Source organism: Peromyscus maniculatus, chromosome 11 (genome assembly GCF_049852395.1).
Source record: "Peromyscus maniculatus bairdii isolate BWxNUB_F1_BW_parent chromosome 11, HU_Pman_BW_mat_3.1, whole genome shotgun sequence".
NCBI lineage: Eukaryota > Metazoa > Chordata > Mammalia > Rodentia > Cricetidae > Peromyscus > Peromyscus maniculatus.
In genome coordinates this window covers 56,107,049-56,128,830 of record NC_134862.1, presented here as the reverse complement: position 1 = coordinate 56,128,830, position 21,782 = coordinate 56,107,049, and the positions used below count along the sequence as shown (strand labels likewise).

At 34.4% G+C, this 21,782-nt stretch overlaps 1 protein-coding gene across 4 annotated transcripts in view; it reads right to left on the bottom strand.

The window, feature by feature from the left end:
- Brinp3 (BMP/retinoic acid inducible neural specific 3) overlaps positions 1–21,782 on the bottom strand; it is a 382,003-nt gene that overhangs the window by 98,225 nt on the left and 261,996 nt on the right. For all 4 annotated transcript variants that reach the window (XM_015997685.3, XM_006978971.4, XM_015997686.3 and 1 more), the window contains exon 6: positions 16,845–17,081. In XM_015997685.3, coding sequence (XP_015853171.1) covers positions 16,845–17,081 — 237 coding nt within the window. The remainder of the gene's footprint in view (positions 1–16,844; positions 17,082–21,782) is intronic.

Here is a 21,782-nt window from a genome sequence, read left to right as displayed (position 1 = left end):
TTTAACCTGGGTCTTTGAAGTGGACAGGGCAGAGCAGCGTTGACCTTCCACATATATGAAGTGTAAAATGTAAATTGATTTTCAATGTTGTGCAGCTCAGGAGCTTCTGGACCCTGAATTCCATTATATGTTGAAGTTTGACTACCATGAAACAGAATCATTAATATTTTAAAAAATCTTTTGAAATAGAATAGTCTAAGAAGTTGGGAAGATTAAACTTACAAGATAAATATGCAAGAATGATAGAATTGTATATAGATATTGAAGCCTTCCCTATGAAGACTGTGTGACAATCCCCAAAGAAGACTCATTTAGTGGACAGAATTTAAAAGTACAGACATTTCTGAACAAAAATGGTAAAGTGTTATCAGTGGAGAGAAACACAGGGAGCTATAAAATATTTTCACTTTATGTTAAGAAAGTAATGTCTTTCTCATTGGATATGTTCAAAGTCAAAGTCTTCAGCTTTGTGATGCACTGAGTTCTCATTCACTGGGACAGAATGTAAATAATCTATAAAAAAAACAATCAAAAGAAATAGAAGATTCTTCATCAAGTAAGGTTGACAAACTAGTGACCAGCAGTCTTGACAGTTTTAAGAGTTGAGACATGACTTCATGCTTCAATGATGTTTTTGAAAATTTATCTTTTTATTCCGTGATGTCTTGTGTAGCCAGGGTGACAAATCTATTCACCTTTGTAGGACAATACTTGATCCTAGTTCACATAACACAGCTTCGTGAAACCTGGACACATTTGTTTTGCTGCCAATTAACTTCAAGATCTTTCCACTAACACTTTGTCAACTCGTTGAGCATAGCACTAACTTTGCCAGCACAGGGGTTATTTCTTCTTTAAAGGTAGCTGTTAAGATCTTCTAGCAAGATAACAGAAACAAAATGGGATGCGCGGTGACAGACCATTTAGCTGTGTGGCAGATGCTGTGTGTGCTATACCTGTGTCACTAAATGAGAATATAACAGTGTTGTTCAAATCAAGGAAAATATATTTTACAAGTAGGTAAGTGCTACAAAGCATATTATGCTGTTCCACAACTTTTCAATTATTGATGAATATAAGGTCTTGAATTGTGGCTATGGGAGGCACACTCATATTTTACAAGCCAATATTATACTCAATATTGTATTGAAAATGTCACTGTTCAAATAACATTATGCAGATTGGACAGGTTATATTTAGGGGTATCTTTTTATATGTGAATACAATAACCATTAGTGAAAAAAGGCCACAAATTTGAAGTAGAGCAGGGAAGAGTATATGGACTGATGAAGGAAGAAACAGAAGGGAGAACAGTTGTAACTATATTAAAATCTCAAAAAATATGGGTTTTAAAATTATACTTAGAACCACACAAATTAAAAAATAGAAACTATTAACAATTACTGAGGATATTATGGTAAATTTCAGCTCACATGAAGTAAATGTAGAATCTGTTTTATCTCTAGTAATTTTTGTTACTGTATAAAGAAATAAGATACTGATGAAACACAATTCCACTGCCAGTATTTAAGAAAACCCCAAATACCACAAATTGGTAATCAATTGCACACTCCATGCATGAATTAAATTAACATACTTTCCAATAACATCAATATTATTATAAACATTTTTATTGCCTTCACATAATTATCTTTATCATTAGCAGTGTCATGGTGTCTTGTATGTTTTTGGAATAGTTTATGCTCCTGGGATCCAATCCAAAGCATCTCACTTGCTCAGTTAGTGTTGCCTGTAGTTAGCTTTACTCTTTGTAAGAATATGAGGGAAAGAAACATCTCCAGTTACTGAGGATTTATGATACCTATGGTTTCAGAGAATTTGGTCGACTGCTGAATTTGCCTCTAGTTCCATATGCGATGAGGTGATCATGTGTTGGGAGGTGGAATCAATAGGCTCAGGTGTTTAATTATTTCTTTGACCTCCCACAAGTATCTGGAATGTCACCAGTTGTTTTGGCTATAACCTAAATCTAGCCACAGTCATTCTCCCATAGACTTCCTTAGTTCAACAATCAGCGCGGTTTTCATTCACACACAGTCCATTAACTAAAACCAGTTGCATGGCCACACAACTTCAAGATGCTGCATGGTCCATTATCAGTTGCTACATGTTATCTGTCTATCTGATGAAGAACACAAATGGCAACTTTATCTTACATATCAATTTCTTTTTAGCAAGCTTGGTTTTGTTTTCTGTAAATCTTGCCAGGCCTAGGGATTGAACCTGAGTATACTAAGCAAGCACTGTGCCGCTGAACTGCACCTCCAACTCTTTTTCTGTAATTCTTAAGTATTTATTTTGAAAGCTATGATTACTAGATATAAAATGTTTCTAAGCATAACTCATTATTTGATAATAATCTCTTAATATTGTGAGAGTATGCATGTGTGTGTAAAACAATTGGAAACTCCATGTATTGGTGTTTGATAATGGAATAATCAACAAGGCCATTCATACAAAATGCAATTCAATTAAGTCTTCAGTTATGCAAAAGAAATCTTACTCGTGTGTTTTAGGAAATGATTACATTAAGAATATTTACTTCTATGACAATTTATTTAATACAAGTATTAATATCTGATCTTACATATATATATTAAAGACAACACAAGGAAAAAAGAATATTTCCTTGAAAATAAGCAAAAATTGTTTCACAGTGTAAGAGAATGTTGTCTAAAATTGCATTTATAAGATAGTATTTTAGATAATTTATAAAGTACCACACACAGTGCAGTGGAAGACTTTAATAAAGTCTACATAGCAACATGAGGTTATCAGGGAAGAAACAAATGCACTCAGTGCCAATATCTTTGTCATAGTTTCAAAAAGGATGGAGTTAAAGTGAATAATCATGTAAGTAGAACCACAAATTGTAGGCAAAATCATCATGCATACTTTCTGACCAATGACTCTCAAATAAAATTTTTCTGAATATACTGTTTTATTTGGTAAACTTTTCATAGTCCCTAATGTAGTAGAATATTATTTTAAGGTGTGTTACTTTTGTTTATGTTGCATTTGTTTAACTCTGTGAAGCTGTGTTACTGTTCCTGTGTAAAACACCTGATGGTCTAATAAAGAGCTGAACAGCCAATAGCAAGGCAGGAGAAAGGACAGGCGGGACTGGAAGGCAGAGAGTATAAATAGAAGGAGAAATCTGTGAAGAGGCATTGGAGAGCTAGCAGCCAGAGAAGGAGGATGACTCTAGGGGCCAACCACCCAAATACACAGCAAGTCACAGACAGAATAAGAGTAAGAGGTAAAGAAGTAAGAGAATGGGAAAAGCCCAGAGGCAAAAGGTAGACGGGGTAAGTTAAGATAAGGAAAGCTGGCTAGAAATTTAGCCAAGTTAAGGCCAGGAATTTATAAGTAACAATAAGCCTCCCTGTGTGAATTTATTTGGGAACTAGGTGGCGCCCTCCCCCCCAAATAACGAAATATAAAGAACACTCTGACAGTAAAAACTACAAAATAACATTTAATGAGGTCATTATTTATCTTGTTTAGATGATACTAGGTGTAATCCTTGAATTCTTTGTTTCTTGATAAAACATGTCTTCAAGCAACTAATGACTGACATACAGATTGAAATAACTCAAGAACAAACTCATATTAATTCTATGAAGACATATTTTCCTATGATAAATAATTTAAAACCAATGAAAAACAAAATTATATCTATGTTCCCTGATATATCTATATGTTCTACTTTCTTTTTCTGAGTTGTATGTCAAGGCAGTTGTTCATGCTCTATTTCACATTTAAACAATAAATTACATAAAACAAATCAAAGCAAGGCCTACCATTCAAAGTTCATATATGACATTCAAAATAACAGAGAACACATATGTTCTTTAAAATTATTTTCTAGGGTACACTTATTGAAAAGCAAATGTGACAGTTACTGGGATATTCTCATGAAAACAAATAGATCGAATCAAAAGCACAAACAATATTTGGTCACACATGCATTACATCTATATTTTACTATCTCTTGAATAGTCAATATGTATTATAATTTATAAGGCTTTTGCTCTCTATAGAACACTGTACTGGGTTTTGTGTAAGGACACAAAAAATAATATGTTCTTTGCCTCGCAGAAACATCAAACCCCTCTCAGCCTCTTGGAAAGATAGCACTGATTTCGACAGGGAATGAAGACATCAGGGCCAACTGGAAGAGGTATGAGGTATTTGGCAGTAGGATTCAATCGCTAAATCAAGCATCATTGCATAAAACACCTGCCTGGCACTCTATAGACATCTTACTTCAGATGAGACTAAAAATTAATTGAAGTACAAAATCAAATTTGTTAATGTCAAAGGTGCTATTCATAATATATTAAACACTTTACAGTTAAACAGTATTGATGTGAAAACAATAATAAAAAAAATCAAAAACAAAATAGTAGGTGTATCAGTTGGGCTTTCTTCTGTCTTTCTTAGACCTAGAAATAATATTTTGTTTGGAAATTATCTAAAAATTACTGTAGAAACAACGAGAAAATTATCACAATATGTTAAAATATATTACATTTAGTAGAATTTAGATTGCAATTTGGTGTTTTTAAAAATGGCTTATTTTCTTGTCCTAATACTCATTTATCATCTTCTGTTAAGGTATTATGTTATACACACAAGTAATTGTCACAATGATATAACCCACAAAAAGGTAACATCATTTGTGGTAACTTAATGAGTATAATAATTTTCTTTCTAGGATATCAGACGAAATAAATTTACCATATGATAAATGAAGTTGCTGACATTGTAAAAGAACAAGTTACGTGCTAATGTCCATGTGGCTTGTTACTAATAAAGCTTGTATATCTTGCTTTAGCTACTTAGTTTGAACAAAATTAAGGATACAGTAGACAAATACATTGAAAGTCATTTATCCATAGATACATCTCAATTTCCTGCTAGAATAGAAAATTAAGGAAAGCTGAGAAGGAAGAGGAAGTTCTGTTTACACCCTTGTGCAGTGAAATCATATGTCTTGATGGCACAGATAATGATTTTCATATCCAGTTTTTGAAAAATCCAACTGTGACAGGCATTTTGACTTTGCAAATACTGTTTCTCCTAGTCTTCAATGCACACAGTAAAATGGTATTTTCCTGTTTCCTATCAAATTAGGCTGAATCGTAAAATATGATTACAATTAAAGAGAGATTCACATGGAGCCAGTGGAAAATTATGGTATTTTACTACAATGCTCCCATAACCAAACCAATCCATGATGCTGTTTACTTGAGCCTCAGTTCAAAAATAAGCCAAGTGAATAGCAGAGATCTAAGCTAAACAGTGGTGGGTATGCATTGTGAATAAAAAACTGCGTTTGTTTATATCTAGGATTGTAGGGTCATATACCATTGCAGTATTGTCCTGCTGGTCCTGACTTCTACATAAAATGGAACTACAAATGCAAGGATAAATACTAGTCCCCAAAGTAAAGCATAATCTCATAGCATTGACCTAATGTAATGGCTTTAGGAGACATCAATGGTACTGAAGAGTGTCTAGAACTGGAACAATGACCCAAGTTAAGTATTCAGAAAATAACTAGTAAAACTGCTGTATGTAGTATGTAGAAAATGATATTTTCAATAAAACCAGAAATTGGGTAATAGAAATTAGCTGTTTCTGACAGTACTTTCTAGTAAGGTATGATGCAGAAATGTCTTCTGTGACGTTCTACATGATAGTTTCATTCTTAGCCCGTGTTCAAGGGGTTTCTTGATATGGAAACCCCAAGGTCAGTAACCACTGGGTAAGCAATGCATGCCACACAAACTGCAATGCCTTAGTTCAGGGATGATTTTGTAACATGTATGTGTATAGCAGCTCCTTACAATATAGGCACTCAATTTCAGAGGACTGTTTCAAAGTCATGAGAGGTAGAGAGCTTGAACACAAGGGAATATGTTGTAAGCCAGAGGACGTGGAAAACTGTATGTGTTTCTCAACTCTGAAAATTAAGATAATGAATTCAGTTATGGTATTACTTATACTTCAATATGTAGAAAAGATGCATGGATGGGATCCTCATTCCCCCTCCTCCACAGTAACTAGTCTTAGAAGGTATACCTTGAAAAAGATGCATCCTGTAAGTACTTATAGTTGGGTTCCTATTCACAATTAAGAGAGGCCATTAAAGTATCTATATATATATATTTTTTTTTATAAATTCAAATGCGCAGTTGTTCTCCAGGTGAAGCAATAACATTCCCTTTAAGAATATATAAACTTCTGATAGAATGACACCAGAATTGGGATGATGATATTCAAATGGTGTCTTGGTCATACTGATATCTTCAAGACCTGATATCCATAAGTTCATATTTTTGTCAATAACTATGATTTTGTTGTAATCCTGAAGTTCAACAAAAAGAGAAAACAGGAAAAAAGTGAAGTCAGAAAAAGTAGTAAGTATAATAAATCATGTCCAGAAATTTAAAAAAATGTGTCTTGATTGACCTAAAAAATAGCAATGCAAATTTTATACAGATTACTTCACTTGGATAGGAGTTGTACTCTCTGCACAATGCCTACGAATTTTAAAATGTTAATGAAATGTGTCCTGGAATGTCTTTCTGGAAAGAATACTGGATAAGCTACACTCAGAAACATTATCCAGTTTGCACCTTAGATTTGGCAAATGAGGTTACTTGGCCAGAAATATTATCCTGATGTTAGAATTACATAATAAATATTGAACGATACAGTTCTCAGAAGAAGGCAGACCCAAAGGGAGATTCTTATTTTTTGCCTGAGACCTTCAGCAAATGCTGTCTGTGTCATTTCAGGACAGGCCCTCATTGACTGTATTGTATGCCCCATTAGTCTCTTCTGTATGGAAGTGTTCGCTGAGTTAATATGCTGTATGTCAGCATGGAAAACTGGCTTGTTGGCCCTTGTCTAGGTATCTGGGTTTGGTGATAAGGATGCCATCTCTTCATTTCTTTTAATTTCACATCGATATGAATTTTGTTCTGTTTCTTTTAGGCTAAGAATTTAATTCGTTTTACATCTGACAATATAGTACATTGAATACATGATAATAAAATAGCATACTGTTATATTTTTGGTTGTGAGCCTAGCCTTTAACGGCTGAGCTATCCTTGTTGCCGGGCGGTGGTGGCGCACACCTTTAATCCCAGCACTTGGGAGGCAGAACCAGGTGGATCTCTGTGAGTTCGAGGCCAGTCTGGTCTCCAAAGCGATTTCCAGGAAAGGCGCAAAGCTTCACAGAGAAACCCTGTCTCGAAAAACCAAAAAAAAAAAAAAAAAAAAAAAAAAAAATAGCATACTGCTGAAGACATTAAAACCTTGAATGTATATTCAGACTATCTTTCAAGAAAAAAATTAGGGAGGCTAAATTTGGTTTTGCCAATAGACTCTTAGCAGTTGTATTATGTGGAATTTTATAGGTAAGGCTGTAATAATGAATGGGAATGGCTTGCTTTTATTCCCCATCTGGAATGAAGATTTCTTTTCCACATAGATTATATTCTGGTAGTATGATCTTGGAAGGAAAAGAGAGAATGAATCTCGCAATGAGTCGTAATGCAGGAGAAGGGAGAAATAAACATCAGTGTTCAAAGTCAAAAATGTAAATATGAAGGAAAAAAAAGCCTTTAATGCCCTATGCCAAAATGTGTTGAGACTTTTTCTTTGTCTAACCAAAGTTTCCGTGTTTATGCTGTCCCTGACCTACAACCCTCTTGTCTTTTCTTCTAAGAGTGACTGGATTATAGACATGCACATATACACCATGCCCAACTTCTCTTTTAATTTACTTTCATTTTTTCTTCTGTCTTTCTGTTGTTAAAGCACTTTAGCAATTCAAGACTTTAATAGCCGACCTGAACAACAGGTCATCTCAAACTGAGTTAACCATGAAGAGAATGTATCATTTCATGCCCCCAATGCTCTACACAAAGAGATCAATGAGAAGAGATCCGGCCTTCCACTAATGTTTCCAAAGAAACCTGTATTCAATATAGTTTGTCTTAAGAAAATCTTATTTCACTGTTGTGGTGGCATAGCCTTTAGTCTCAGGACTGGGGAGGAAGAGGCTAGTTTCCCTTGTCTTTGTTACTGTTGTTGTTCTGTTGTGTTTGAGGACGTGACTTATGTAGCTCAGGATGGCATCAAACTCACTATGTGTCCAGAAGGACCTGGAATTCATTGTTTTTCCACTTTCACTCCCCAATTAAGAGGATTTTAAGTCTGTGACACACGTGCATTTTGTCATGCCATGACTCAAACTCAAGGCCTCCTCAGTCTATCAATGTGCTCTGTCAAGTTAGTCCTATTCTCAGCTCTCAGTATTTTTACAGTTAATAATTTCATTACTTTGCTCTTTCACATTTGCTAAGAAAAATTTATGCAATTTAGAAAAAATAAAAATCTTTCCTATTTTGGGAATTTTTAGAGAATGTTGTTGGAGTTAAAAGCCACTCAGATTTTCATGTGTATGGAGTGATAATCTCGCCAGGGATAGGGGATCTTATAATTAGCAGGCATCGATTGGAGTCAATACAATATACCAGTATAAACCATAAACTGTGCAATGCTAAGAATTTAATGGGGATTCTTAGTGAAAACCATAGTGATTTATTACCAGTGAAGAGAATGAAATAGAGTATGAAAAAGTATATTTTTTCTGAAAGTTATAACTTCTAAAGTGACTTTGACATTTAAGTATTTTATATGTGCATACTGTTATTTCCCAAAATTTTTTGTTGTTGTTTGTTTTTGTTGTATTTTTTTCTAAAAAGCTGAGAGCCAACTGTCACCTGAAAGAGAAATTTTTAAGTAATTTTTAGAAATACTAAACATGAAAACTAAGTAAATTATTATTAAAATTGTAGATGAATATACATCAGCTTTTCTGTACTGTAATAAATGATACAATTCTGTCTCTAGGGAATTTATCATTTTTCACATCAAATGTTTAAGTGTACAGCTTTCTCCAAAAGTCACACCTAGACATTTCCGATTATGAAATGCTCTCTAACTGACATTCTTGGAACATCAAAAGATACCTTTTCATTTAATAGGACATGGTCTGGTTGAAGATATTTGTTGACAGCATATCACACCTTCAATTTTGTGTATACCAAGTGATAACACAAGTATTTTGAAGTGTCATGTCAAAATATATCAAATGAACTTTGTTTTGCTTTAAGATTATTATCCATGAAAGATCCCTATATTCCATAACCTCCTTCAAATAATTTAGTTTCTCATTTATGAAAAACCAATTGATGACTTAGAAAGTTAATAGGAAATACGTTATTTGTTTTGGGTTTATTTGTTTTTCTGGGTGATTGGGAAATTACTTTATAATTTACACTTAAGCTAAAAAATTAGATATATATACAAGACTAAAATATTTAAATTTTCTCAATAAAAGTTGGGAATCTTGTCACAAATGTGTGAAAGACATTGGCTTTCCATCATCATTGGAATTATAATTGTTACTTTCATATAATTAAACATAGCAAATAAATAATATTTAGTTATTGCAGATGTGAGAGCATATGAATACTTAGTTTTTTCTGTTTCTATAATTCTCTTCATTTGTAATTATATATTACACCTGATGGACCTGTATGCCAAAAGCATTTATTATACATGCCTCATTATCTGGAAATATAAAGAATGAATGCATTTTATATTATTTTATAATTAGCCTTATAAATTTCTGTGGTTCACCCTCTGAAATACCTCACTTTGCTATTTCTCACTCAGAAAAAGTCTTCTAAATTCAAATGAACATTTCCCTGCAATTAAGTAGATTGGAAACATTCTCAGATTGCAGGGTTTGAAAAGAAGTACATCTGTTCTTGAGATTGTCTGACACCTTTGTTTACAGGTTGTAATAAGTATATTTCCTAAGACATACATTATAGAACAAAATGACCCAAATATGAGCACACTACCCTAAGCTACAGATTAGATTTTAGTTGTGACAATAGTAAACAGAGCCACATACACAAACAAGTTATCTTGACCTAATGAGATACAAAACTATTTTCCTCCTTTTCTATACAGTGACTGCAATTAGCAGTTTCAATTACTGGGCTATGCACCCTGACATACCTCATGCTGCTATTGGTACCTGAGAAAAACACTTCTAAATTCAGATAATTATACTCCTAATTAAAGAATTTCGAGCCAATATATCTCACTTTCAGGGAAAATATATTTTAGCCAGTTAATTACTCGCATTTTTTCATTTTTCAAGTTAAAATCAAATCAACCATTTAAAAGTAAACCACAATGCCTCCCTCTGTTTTATTTATTTTGTTGTCATGTTTATATACAGTATAAAAGGATTTGAATTTCTGCAGTACAGCATGACAAATTATTACCCCTTGCACCTTCAAAATTTAGCAGACATAAAACAAAGCAATTCTACTATCATGCTTTTAAGAAAATGCATTTGATTATTTAATTTCATTTAGTTGAACAAAGATACACAAATGCAGTTTTTATATGGTTGTTTAGGGAAATACTTTAAAAGTATTTTTTATTATATTTATTCTCTAGAAATTTCATATATCAATATGATACATTCTGGATATTATTTCATCTACCTCTCATATAGCCCTCCCATCATATATGTACCACCTCCCCTATTCTCCTGGTCTTTTTATCACATTCTTGTCCCTCTGTTTTTTTATTGTTACCTACTGAGCTTAACCAGGGAGTTCTACATAGCCATAGATTTGAACTATCTATTGAAGCCTGGTGGGCTATCCTGCGGTCATACAAATGAAGACAATGGCTGTCTCTCCACCAGAAACTATCAATAGATTAATAGTTTAGCAGAGTTCAGGTATGCCTCCCCTATACAGGCAAGCCTAGCTGTTGTGAGATCATGACATGACTATTATGGCTCTGTCATAACTAGAATGAATCCTTTGACTGTCCTTCTCCCTGTCTTCATATCCTACATTATGTCAGTATCATTTTTAAATTTTCTTAGATATTATATCGATTATGACCCTGAATATTGTTTGTGCTGCATCACCTATTACTATACACTAACACACCCCATGCATGATTGCCATGTGCCTGCTTTATTTTCAATATTTTAACCTCACTGATTCTATACCTGTAGGTTTTACTAACCTGTTCTTTGCTTTAATAACTATGCCACTATCTAGGATAAAATTGCTTTGGAAACAAAATATTGACTTATTAGTTTCTAATAACACATTTTGATATTTTATATAATTTCCTAACTCAAATTTGATTGTAAATATCTGGTGAACATTTTCCTATATTTATCTGTTTTTAATTTATTTTCTGCACTTATTTATTTATTAAGAAATTTTCTGTTTAGTTTACATACCAACCACAGATCCCCCTCTCTTCCCTCCTCTTGCTCCACCTTGTCTTTCCACACAACACACTCCCCATTCCTACCTCTTTCAAGTCAAGACCTCCCATGGAGAGTCAGCAGAGCCTGGTACATTGAGTTGAGGCACGTCCAAGCCACTACCTCTCTACCAAGGCTGTGTGAGGTGTCCCACCATAAGCACTGGGTTCTAAAAAGCCCACACTGCACCAGGGATGGATCCTGATCCCACTGCTAAGGGGCCTGCCCCTTAAGCAGGTCAAGCTACGAAACTGTCTCGCTTATGCAGAGAGCCTAGCCCAGTCCCATGGAGGCTCCAGGTGAACACCTTAACTGTCATCATAGAGACTCCTATATTTAGCTTATGCTCCCTGCCCTTTACTCCTTTCAGTCACTGTCATCATGGCAAGAAGATACCTTTGCTGCTCATTTCAGTGTTTAGATCATCATTTTTTACTGTCTTGCCTTCTTCCATCTGTTAAGTATATTTTACCTAGAACATGAAATGCACCTTTTCATGAAGTATCCCAATGTGTCAGGACACGTGTCTATCAGATCATATCTTCCTGTTTTTCATGATGAAATTCTCCAAAAACCTGTCTTCCACTATCTAGTATGACAATGTTAAACAATAACACACCAGAACTTCTACCTAATCCTGCATATGCCCTCTTTAAGCTTTCTGCTTCCTCCCTGTCACCTGCCCCTTTCCACTTACCAGAATTCTTTATAATTCTGTGAATAAGATCGAATTGAAGTTGGCTTTCTGTGCCTCAATTATTTCTCTAAACATAAGGATATCCATTTACACATGTGTTGAAAACTTTAGAATTTCAATTTTGTTTGATATATTGTAGGAGGACTCTGTTATGTTACACTCTTCCTTTATTCATTAATCATTGGTGGGCATGGAATGCTTCTATTTCATGGTTACCAAACTAGTTTGGGTTTAAACAGAGGGGTGCAACTGTCGATTTCTTGTTAGTTGTATACCCTTTGGCTATACAATCACTACTGACTTTGCTCAACTACATGGAACATCCACTTTTCAGCTTTGAAGGAACTGATGTCTTGTCTTCTGTAATGACTGTGCAATTTCATATCCCCATTTTATCCAAAGGTTCATTGAACATGTTGGCAGCTCATACTTTTAACCAGATAAAATCAACTGTTCTCATTAGAATGAAATATTTTATTGAAGCATTAGTTTTTCATTACCTTCATGATTAGAAAATTTAAACATTTTTAAAAAATAATCTTTTTCTCCATTCATAAATTAATTTGAAAAAATGATTTACATAAATCAATATATTTAAATTTAAATTTTAAATATATTTAAATTTCCTTATATTCTATAGATTATATCTTTTACAGATCATTTCCTAATATTTTCTTCTATTCTTTGGGGTATATCTCTAATGTTAATTCTTTCATTTTAAACTATAAAAATGCTTATTATGCTTTTATAATATTTGCTGATATTTGTTTTTATTTTCTTTGCTTTGGGGGTGGTATTAAAATATTTTTCTGTTTAAATCATATCTCCTCTGTGATTTTCTAGTATTTTTGTAGTTTTATAGTACCTTAAAAATTCAAAATACGAGGAAAGCTGAGTTTTCAGACTCAGGTCCTTTTGAAAGTAAGGATATCCACTTCAGCTCTTTGTACTCAACTTAACACTATAAGACCCAATGAGAACAACCAGGCAAGAGACAGCAGAAGGACACAAAGAGTTAGAAAACAATGAATCAGGTTTCCACAGGTTTGCAGTGGCCTGGTTATTTATTTATTTTTTACATATTTTTGATACTTTGACAAATTAGTACTGTATTTTACTGTATTTATACAATTTCCACTCCACATTCCTTCTCACTAACCCCTCTGTCTGTCTACTCTTTCTCAAATTTATGACATATTCCATTTAATTACTGTTATCATTACATACACAAACACATACACACATATGTTAGCACACACAATTATATATATATTTGTGTGTGTGTGTGTGTGTGTGTGTGTGTGTGTGTGTGTGTGTGTGTGTTTAAGGTTGACATCTTGGGTTTGATAACCTATCAGGGGCTTTTCCCTGGAGAAGACTGATTCTTCTCTCAGCACCCATTAATTGCCTAAAGCTTGTCATCTATAAATTGAACCTTATGAAATTTCCCCCATTGTTATTGGACGGTCAAATGGTATTGTCATTTTGATTTAGACAGCCATATTGTTAAGACTTGTGTGACTAAAGTTGTCTGTCATATAGAGAACATACACACACATTTATAAACTCATGACAAATAATTCAACTAACGTGAGCAAAGGGAAAGCATGCCGCTATGGGACTTATAAAGGTACTGGAAATATTAAATAAGCAATGAAGCACAGAATTAGCAAAGAAAGAGAAAAATAGTCTTGTGAAATGGAAAAGAGAGCCAGGAAGTAGAAGTACACCTCTTTCTCTCTCTCTCTCTCTCTCTCTCTCTCTCTCTCTCTCTCTCTCTCTCTCTCTCTCTCTCTCCCTCCCTCCCTCCCTCCCTCCCTCCCTCCCTCCCTCCCTCCCTCCCTCCCTCCCTCCCTCCCTCCCTCCCTCCCTCTCTCTCTCTCTCTCTCTCTCTCTCTCTCTCTCTCTCTCTCTCTCTCTGAAGCTGATTGGCATTTATAGGTTATCATCTCATCTCTTACTATCGTGCATACGATTTTGGTCAGTCAAGGAAAGTACAAGCAAAATTTATGCCTATCATACACATTTTAGAAACTATATTTATCTGCAATAGGCCACCAATATATTACTTAATATGTTCTATTTCCAATAATCATCATAAGACCTGAGCATTTTAAAATCTCTAAATTCAGACTCAAAATTGTAATCATGCTTTGCTTCAAACTTCTTCTAAGGTAGCTTTGCACATTTAATTTCAATCTATATGCTATTTTGGAATGCCATTACATAAGGTTTAATTCAACTAATTTTATTGAATTCAGCTTTTATTCATTTAACTACCTAACCATCAGCTTTCATATCTGGATTGAAATTAGGGAAAATAATATAAAGACTTACTGACTAGTTTGCACTTTAAATTTAGTTATTATAACCTAGTCGTGCCATAGACATTTGGTCAGGTTACTTTCCCTGAAGCAGAAACATTTTTCAGGGGCAAGGAAGGTTCCTCAGGTTTGAAATCTGCCAAGAGTTGATAAATGTGCCCCAAGGAAAAGCACTTGCAGAAACTCACAGTGTCCATTCATCATTCTCTCCAGCATTTTCTTTTCTTACCTTTATAGTTGACAAGTCTATCCTAATACATCTTTGCTATTTTTTAAATTATATTTCACTACAAATTGGCAAATTATAATTTTGATATGTAATTTAGGGTTAAGATAAACATAACTAATGTGTAGTAACTGAGAAAAACTAAGTGAAGTATCCACTAACCCCCCCACAGTAATTAATACATTTTAAGATGATAATATTAGGAGTTTTTCCCAGTAATTTTCAATTATACAACATAATGCTATTACTATAATCATACTGCAGTAACTCTCAAATATGTTCTTTGTGACTCCTGAAGCTTTGCGAAAGTAAACAACTATCACTTTGAGACACAATGTCCAGTGTCTACTTCAACATCATTCTTTATTTTGATAAAAATAAACCTGAATGTATTTACTCTCTCCAATCCTATGTGTGTGTGTGTGTGTTTGTGTGTGTGTGTGTGTGTGTGTGTGTGAGAGAGAGAGATGTCATGCTTCACTTTTATTGTTGGTTATTCATGCCTAACACGTTTTGAATAAATTCTACCATTCACCATACATTAGTTTTCAGTAATACTTTTTTTATTATATATTATCATACATTATCCTTTAAGTAATATTATTTTTGAGGAGTATTTTAATTTTGTATGATTGTAAGTGCAGCAGTTTTAAACTGTATATGCCTGAAGATGATGTATATGATTATGGGTTATGTAATATCTAAGAAGAATTTGAAAATACTTCATATATACCTTTCTAAATATTCAAAAATAACAGAAAATGCTTTAACCATTATTGTAAGATGGCTCTAAATACTATTATAAAAAGTGGTCAATTTAAGGTGAATAGTAATTAGTCATGTGGATGTGAAGGCATACAAAACATGCTGGCAATGTTTCCCTGACAAATGAAACTCAAGGGCTTCCAGAGACTTGCAGAGAAACATACGAAGGTGATAAATTGATGTATTGATGGGCTACAGAGCTTAACAGAGAATTTTCAACAGAAGAATCTCAAATGGCTGAAAGACATTTAAGAAATTGCGCAACATCCTTAGTCATCAGGGAAATGCAAATCAAAACAACTCTGAGATACCATCTTACACTTGTCAGAATGGCTAAGATCAAAAACATTGAAGACAGCTTATGTTGGAGAGGATGTGGAGCAAGGGGAACACCCCTCCACTGTTGGTGGGAATGCAAACTTGTACAGACACTTTGGGAATCAGTATGGCGGTTTCTCAGAAAGTTGGGAATAATTTTTCCTGAAGACCCAGTTATACCACTCTTGGACATATATCCAAGGAATGCTCACTCTTATCACAAGGACACATGCTCAACTATGTTCATAGCAGCATTATTTGTAATAGCAAGAACCTGGAAACAACCTAGATGCCCCTCAACTGAAGAATGGAGAAAGAAATGTGGCACATATACACAGCAGTAAAAAACAATGATATCATGAAATTTGCAGGCAAATGGATGGATCTAGAAAATGTCATCTTGAGTAAGGTAATCCAGACTCAGAAGGACAAACATAGTATGTACTCACTCATAAGTGAATACTAAATGGAAGGAAGGGATGGCCAGACTGCAACCCACAACTCCAGAGAGGCTAGCTAACAGGAAAAGACCCTAGGAGGGACACATGGATGACCTGTGAGGGAGAAGTGAATGAGATCTACATGAGTGGACTGGGTGTGGAAGGGTGGCAGAGGGTGAAGAGTGTGGGATAAGAACATAGGAAAATGGGAGGGTCAAGCTTGAACAGTGACAGAGTGGGAGGGCAAGGTGGAAGATACCATGATACATGAAGACATCATGGGAATAGGAAGAGGCAGGGTGCTGGGGAGGCTCTCAAGAATCCACAAGGTTGACCCCACCTTGGTCTGCTGGCAGTGGTCCAGAGGGTGCCTGGGCCAGCCTAGCAAATAATCTTAATAAATTGTTAATACTTCAGCCATAGAGCAGGCTGGGCTCCAATAATAAGAGAACATAAGCAATACACTGTACACCAATATCATTATAAAACCGTAAATGAGCAGTAACAAGTGCAATATAAAAATCTACTTGAAAGATTAAAAAATGAAAATCTTTCCCACTATGTAATGAAACATTTTTTTCAACAAGAGAAAGCAGTCCTTCAATCATATTTTTGGGTCAAGACTGAGATTATGTTAGTAAAATCTCTATCTTACCAGAATCTTCAAAGTCACTGTTGTAGGCTTTCCATGTTTCTGTTATTCGAAGAAGATTTTCTTCCATGGCTTGAATGTCCATGGAGGGGCAGTTGCATTCTGGGAATTTTGGGCCACAGTGGCACCAGCAGTCATTATCCTTGCAGATAAACTCCCCCTCTGAATTGCAAGCAATGTAGCTCAACGCGGCCTGCACAAAACGTTCCTGAAGGTAGTCGGGAAGGAGAACTTGAAGCCCTTGAAAGACAAATGAAGTGATCAAATTTGCAGCATCACAAGTGTGGCAAGCACTTGCTTACAACACCAAGGAGACAATATAAATGTTAGTATTTTAAAACAGAATTCTCCTCTGCTTAAAACCTATCATTAAGAAAATTATCTGCCTGTATAATTTCAGTACACTAAGACTGCATGAATATGGAATCTCAAAGCTTAAGGAAATTATTAGTATTTTACACTTTTTATAACAATTTCCTGGGTCTTTGATGTAATTAATTACAACGTTTGATTTTGTTTTACAAAAGTTACTGTAAGTCTACCTATTTGAAGACACATGTTCACTGTTTTCTGCCTCTTGATTTCTATACTTAGGTTTTACTTTTAGATTATCACCCTGAACAGATACTATAATATTATGAGTTGGGTTCTAAGAGTTTGGCAAGGTTGATAGGAGGACAGATCTCAACACAGGACACTAAAAAGGCCTACCTTATAGGACTCTATTGTCTAGGAGCAAGGTTGGAACTGTGTAGAAAGGAGCAGATGGACTGACATCATCAACTCAGTCCATTTCTTTGCTGTGTGTAAGTCATCCCTGCTGATATACTTCATTTCTGTCTTAGATGCCAGTTTGGTAGCCACTGTCTCTTTAGGGAAGTGTTATTGGAAGTGAACTTTAAAGGAAATGTTTGGAAGTTTTCATTTAATATAGTTTGAGAAAAATATAGCTTCAATCCCAACATTTCTTGCTAGATAAGAATGGTGCTTGGCCCAATTGTCGTCAGAGAGGTATCATCAGCAACTAATGGGAGCAGATGCAGAGACCCACAGCCAAACATTAGGTAGAGCCAGGGGAACCCTGAAGAAGGGAGGGGGTGTTGCTTGTAGGATCCAGAAGTGTCAAGAACATCAAGAGAACATGTACTACAGAATCAACTAAGCAGGGCTTACAGGACCTCACAGAGGCTGAAGCGACAAGCACGGACAATGTGGGTTTGAGTTAGGTCCTCTGCATGTATGCTATTGTTATATATCTTAATGTTCATGTGCAATGCCTAACAGGGTTGGTGGGGAACACCTTTCTCTGTCAGCAATAATATCATCTATTCCTTTTCCTGCCATTTCCCCTTTCTTCATTGGTGCATCAGCTGAAAGCCTGAATAAGCTATTTCACCTCATGTGGCAAGTTAGAAACGCTGATTCTGCCCATGAAACACTTACAGAAGTTTCATTGTGGTTTTTTTTTTTGTTTGTTTGTTTGTTTGTCTTTTCACAATTCCTTAGATAGGCGGTATAACAGATGGGTACAGACAGATGTGCATGGTGGTTATAGATATAAGGGCAAGAGTCATTTGGTTTGCATGTGTTTCTAAGCAGGAGTGAACTTTCAATTCAAACGGATCATTTTTCATCACTGGAATTCTGATATAACATTTGAAGAAGCAAAAGTATGGATTTTTTTCTGTAAATGCTATCTTACACACATTTACTCTTGTTGAGAAGATGTTGCTCTCAAAGTGGAATTTTATTAGGAAACCACAAAAAAAGCATCGACATTAGTGTAAAGAACACTGTTAAGGAACAACAAAACTTCAGAATAAAACTATCAAGACTTAACCAAATATGTAGAAAAAATTACTAATTACTAATTCTTCTCCACATTGGCAGTAAACTTACTTCAAAAACTCTAAGTATCTCCCTGTCAGTAAGAACACATATTAGGGCTGGCAAGCAAGAAGCACTCGCTCCCCTTTCAGAGCACCCAGGCACAGTTGCCAGCACCCACAGTGGGTGGTTCACGGTTGACACTCAAGTACACGCAGACATATACACATGGCAAACATGAAATAGAACATAGAGTATAGTTAATGACGTGGGCGTCACATATCAAATAAATGACTCTAAGTGAAAGATTAAAAAGAATAAGCAAAAGAAATGTATGCAAATTTATGTAAATAAATCATAAAAAGAATCTCAATAAGGAGTTTACACTTGATTTGAAAACCATTTATAATATTTATAACATACCTAATTCTCTCAAATTATTTATGAATAGTTATTATAATTGATTTTATCGGAATGATTTCTAATATAGATTTTTCATTCTAAAGTTATTACATTGTGATTATTATGTAATATAACCTTATATTATAATTAAATTTATAATATATTACAATATGTAATTTAAATATCTTGGTTAAATTTGCATTTTCAGGTAGTTTTAGCAATGTAGTGTAAATATAAACAACAGACATGTAATAATACTTAGGGGTCATGGACTAGAATTTTGAGCTCAAGGATAGAATTTTTATATGTGTGTATATACATGACTGCATATGTTCTATGCAATCTCTCTTGTATGCAGGTAATAATGTACATTTATTTTTGATGTTCATATTCTAGTTCCTTCATATTTTAAAATGTCATTACATGTACCATATTCACACAATTGCTCTGTTCCTCTCTTCCCCATCACTCCCTCTGAAATTCACTGCCCTATTCTTTATTATTATAGTTATATATTTATGTAAGTGTTTAAATTTATAAATACAACCTGCTGTGTTAATGCAGTTTTGCCTATATGTATACATGTTTAGGACTGACTGCTTGGGACTGTATATCTGTTAAGTGGATTGCTTCTACTGACGACTGATTTTTCCTCTGTCAGTAGCCATAAATGGAAACTCTTCATCTATGGGCCTTTTGAGTTTTTCTTCATCCATGTTGGCATGCCAGGCAGTGTTAAACTTTTCAGGTTTTTCTTAGGCACTTTCATTGTTGAGATTTTATATGTTCAGGTTACTTGTCATAAACAGGAGACACTATCAGCAGACTTTGTGACCATCTGGCTCTTTCAATTCCCCATTGTACCTCAGGTTGCTTGTCCTCTTCATTTTGACCAGTTGTGACCTTCTGCATTCATTTCCATCTACTACAAAAAGAAGTTTCTTTGAAGCTACACTTATCTGTGGTCATAAGGACAGATATTTAAATTGTAGTTGAAGTCATTTTGGTTTAGAAAAGCAGAAATATTTAGATTCTCCTCTAGATTCAATGTTGTCACCAGTCATGGGGTACCTGTATAGGTTTATAGTACCAAGCATGAGTTGTTTCTTATTTAGAAGGCCTGAAGTCCAGATGGTTCTTGGTTCTAAATGGCTCTACTTTGTCTGGTGAGTCTCTTGCCATTCCAATCTATAGTGTGGTTTTTAGGTGTTGCAGACAAGTAGGAGCATTGGTGACTTTCCTCTCCTTGAATCTGATACATATCTTTCAGATAATATTTTGAAAAATATATTGGGTTTATTTAATGGAGGAGGAGAATTTTCTAGATCAACTTAAAGGTAGTATTACTTTTTTTTTTCAAATCTATAGTAGCTGCTGCCATCTGATATGTTCCATGGTTCCCAAACTCATCATTTTTTCTATATATTCTTCTTCCAAAAAATGGCACCAGAGTACTCCATGTGGTTAAATGTCATTTAAATTCAGATGTGTTCTATAAGCTTCTTTCTCACATAAAAAGCCTATGAACAGATTCAAAGTTTATTTTTTGATCAATCTTGTCATAGTCCCTCCACACTGAAACAATATCATGTGAAATATTTTAAATCTCTCATTGATTTATGTATGATTTATCAGTGGTCATCCTTCAACATGAAAAATCAATTCCACAATGTTGAAAGCTATTCATGTGTCACATGAATGGTCAATGCTGTCTTTAGTGAGCTGTTTTGTCACTCTGATAAGACTAATAAAATTAATGACCCAATTAGTAATATCTGGTAAATTAAATGCATCAATACTCAAGTTATTAATTTATATTCTATTACATTGCTATAGTAATTTTATTTTTATTAACTATACTGCCAATGATAGGAGAGTATCATGTCAGTCATTTTCACATTTATATTGTACCAATATATGGTATTTTAAATAAACCTTTCAATAGATATTTGTATTTAAATTTAAACTGAAAATTTTAAAATACTACTCTAAATAAGCAAATGTGTAGAATAGACACACTGGTAAATATATGGTATTGTTATTAAATGGACAAAAGGATATGGCTTCAATTATCATAGAATTTGTAAAATTCATTTTTCCATGAATATTAATGCATGATTTTCATTGACTCAGGCTCATAGTTAAAAGCCAAGGGCAAAATAATGCATTGCTTTTGTTACAAAAGAAATGTAAATGTTTTCCAATTTCACTTAGTTTTAAATAACTATTTATTGTTGGCACAATTTTCCATATATTATTATTTATTTTTACCTACTGTTTCCTTCTGTTTTGACTTTCCCTTTTTTATGTGTAGGTAAACATTGTGTATAAGGGATTATGTAAGTTTTTTCATGTGTATGTGGGTACACATATTCCCTAATGTGTGCACACGTGTGAATAAGCTTGTGGGGACTGTATTTTAGTTATTAACCATTGTCCTTAGTCTTCCCTCCCTCCTTCCCTTCCTTCTTCTCTTCCTTATTTCTTTCCTTTGCTCCTTTGTTCATTCATTTCTTCCTTCTTTGCTTCCTTCCTTCACTCTTTCTTCCCATATTAGGTCTCAAATAGCACAGGATGCCTTCCATCCTGCCACATAAGTTAGGATGACCTAGAATATCTTATCTTCCATCTTCCAGGCTCTGCTATTCAGTTGCAGGGTGACAACCATGTGTCACCATGTGAGGCTTGGTTAAAATATTTCAGTTTTTTGTT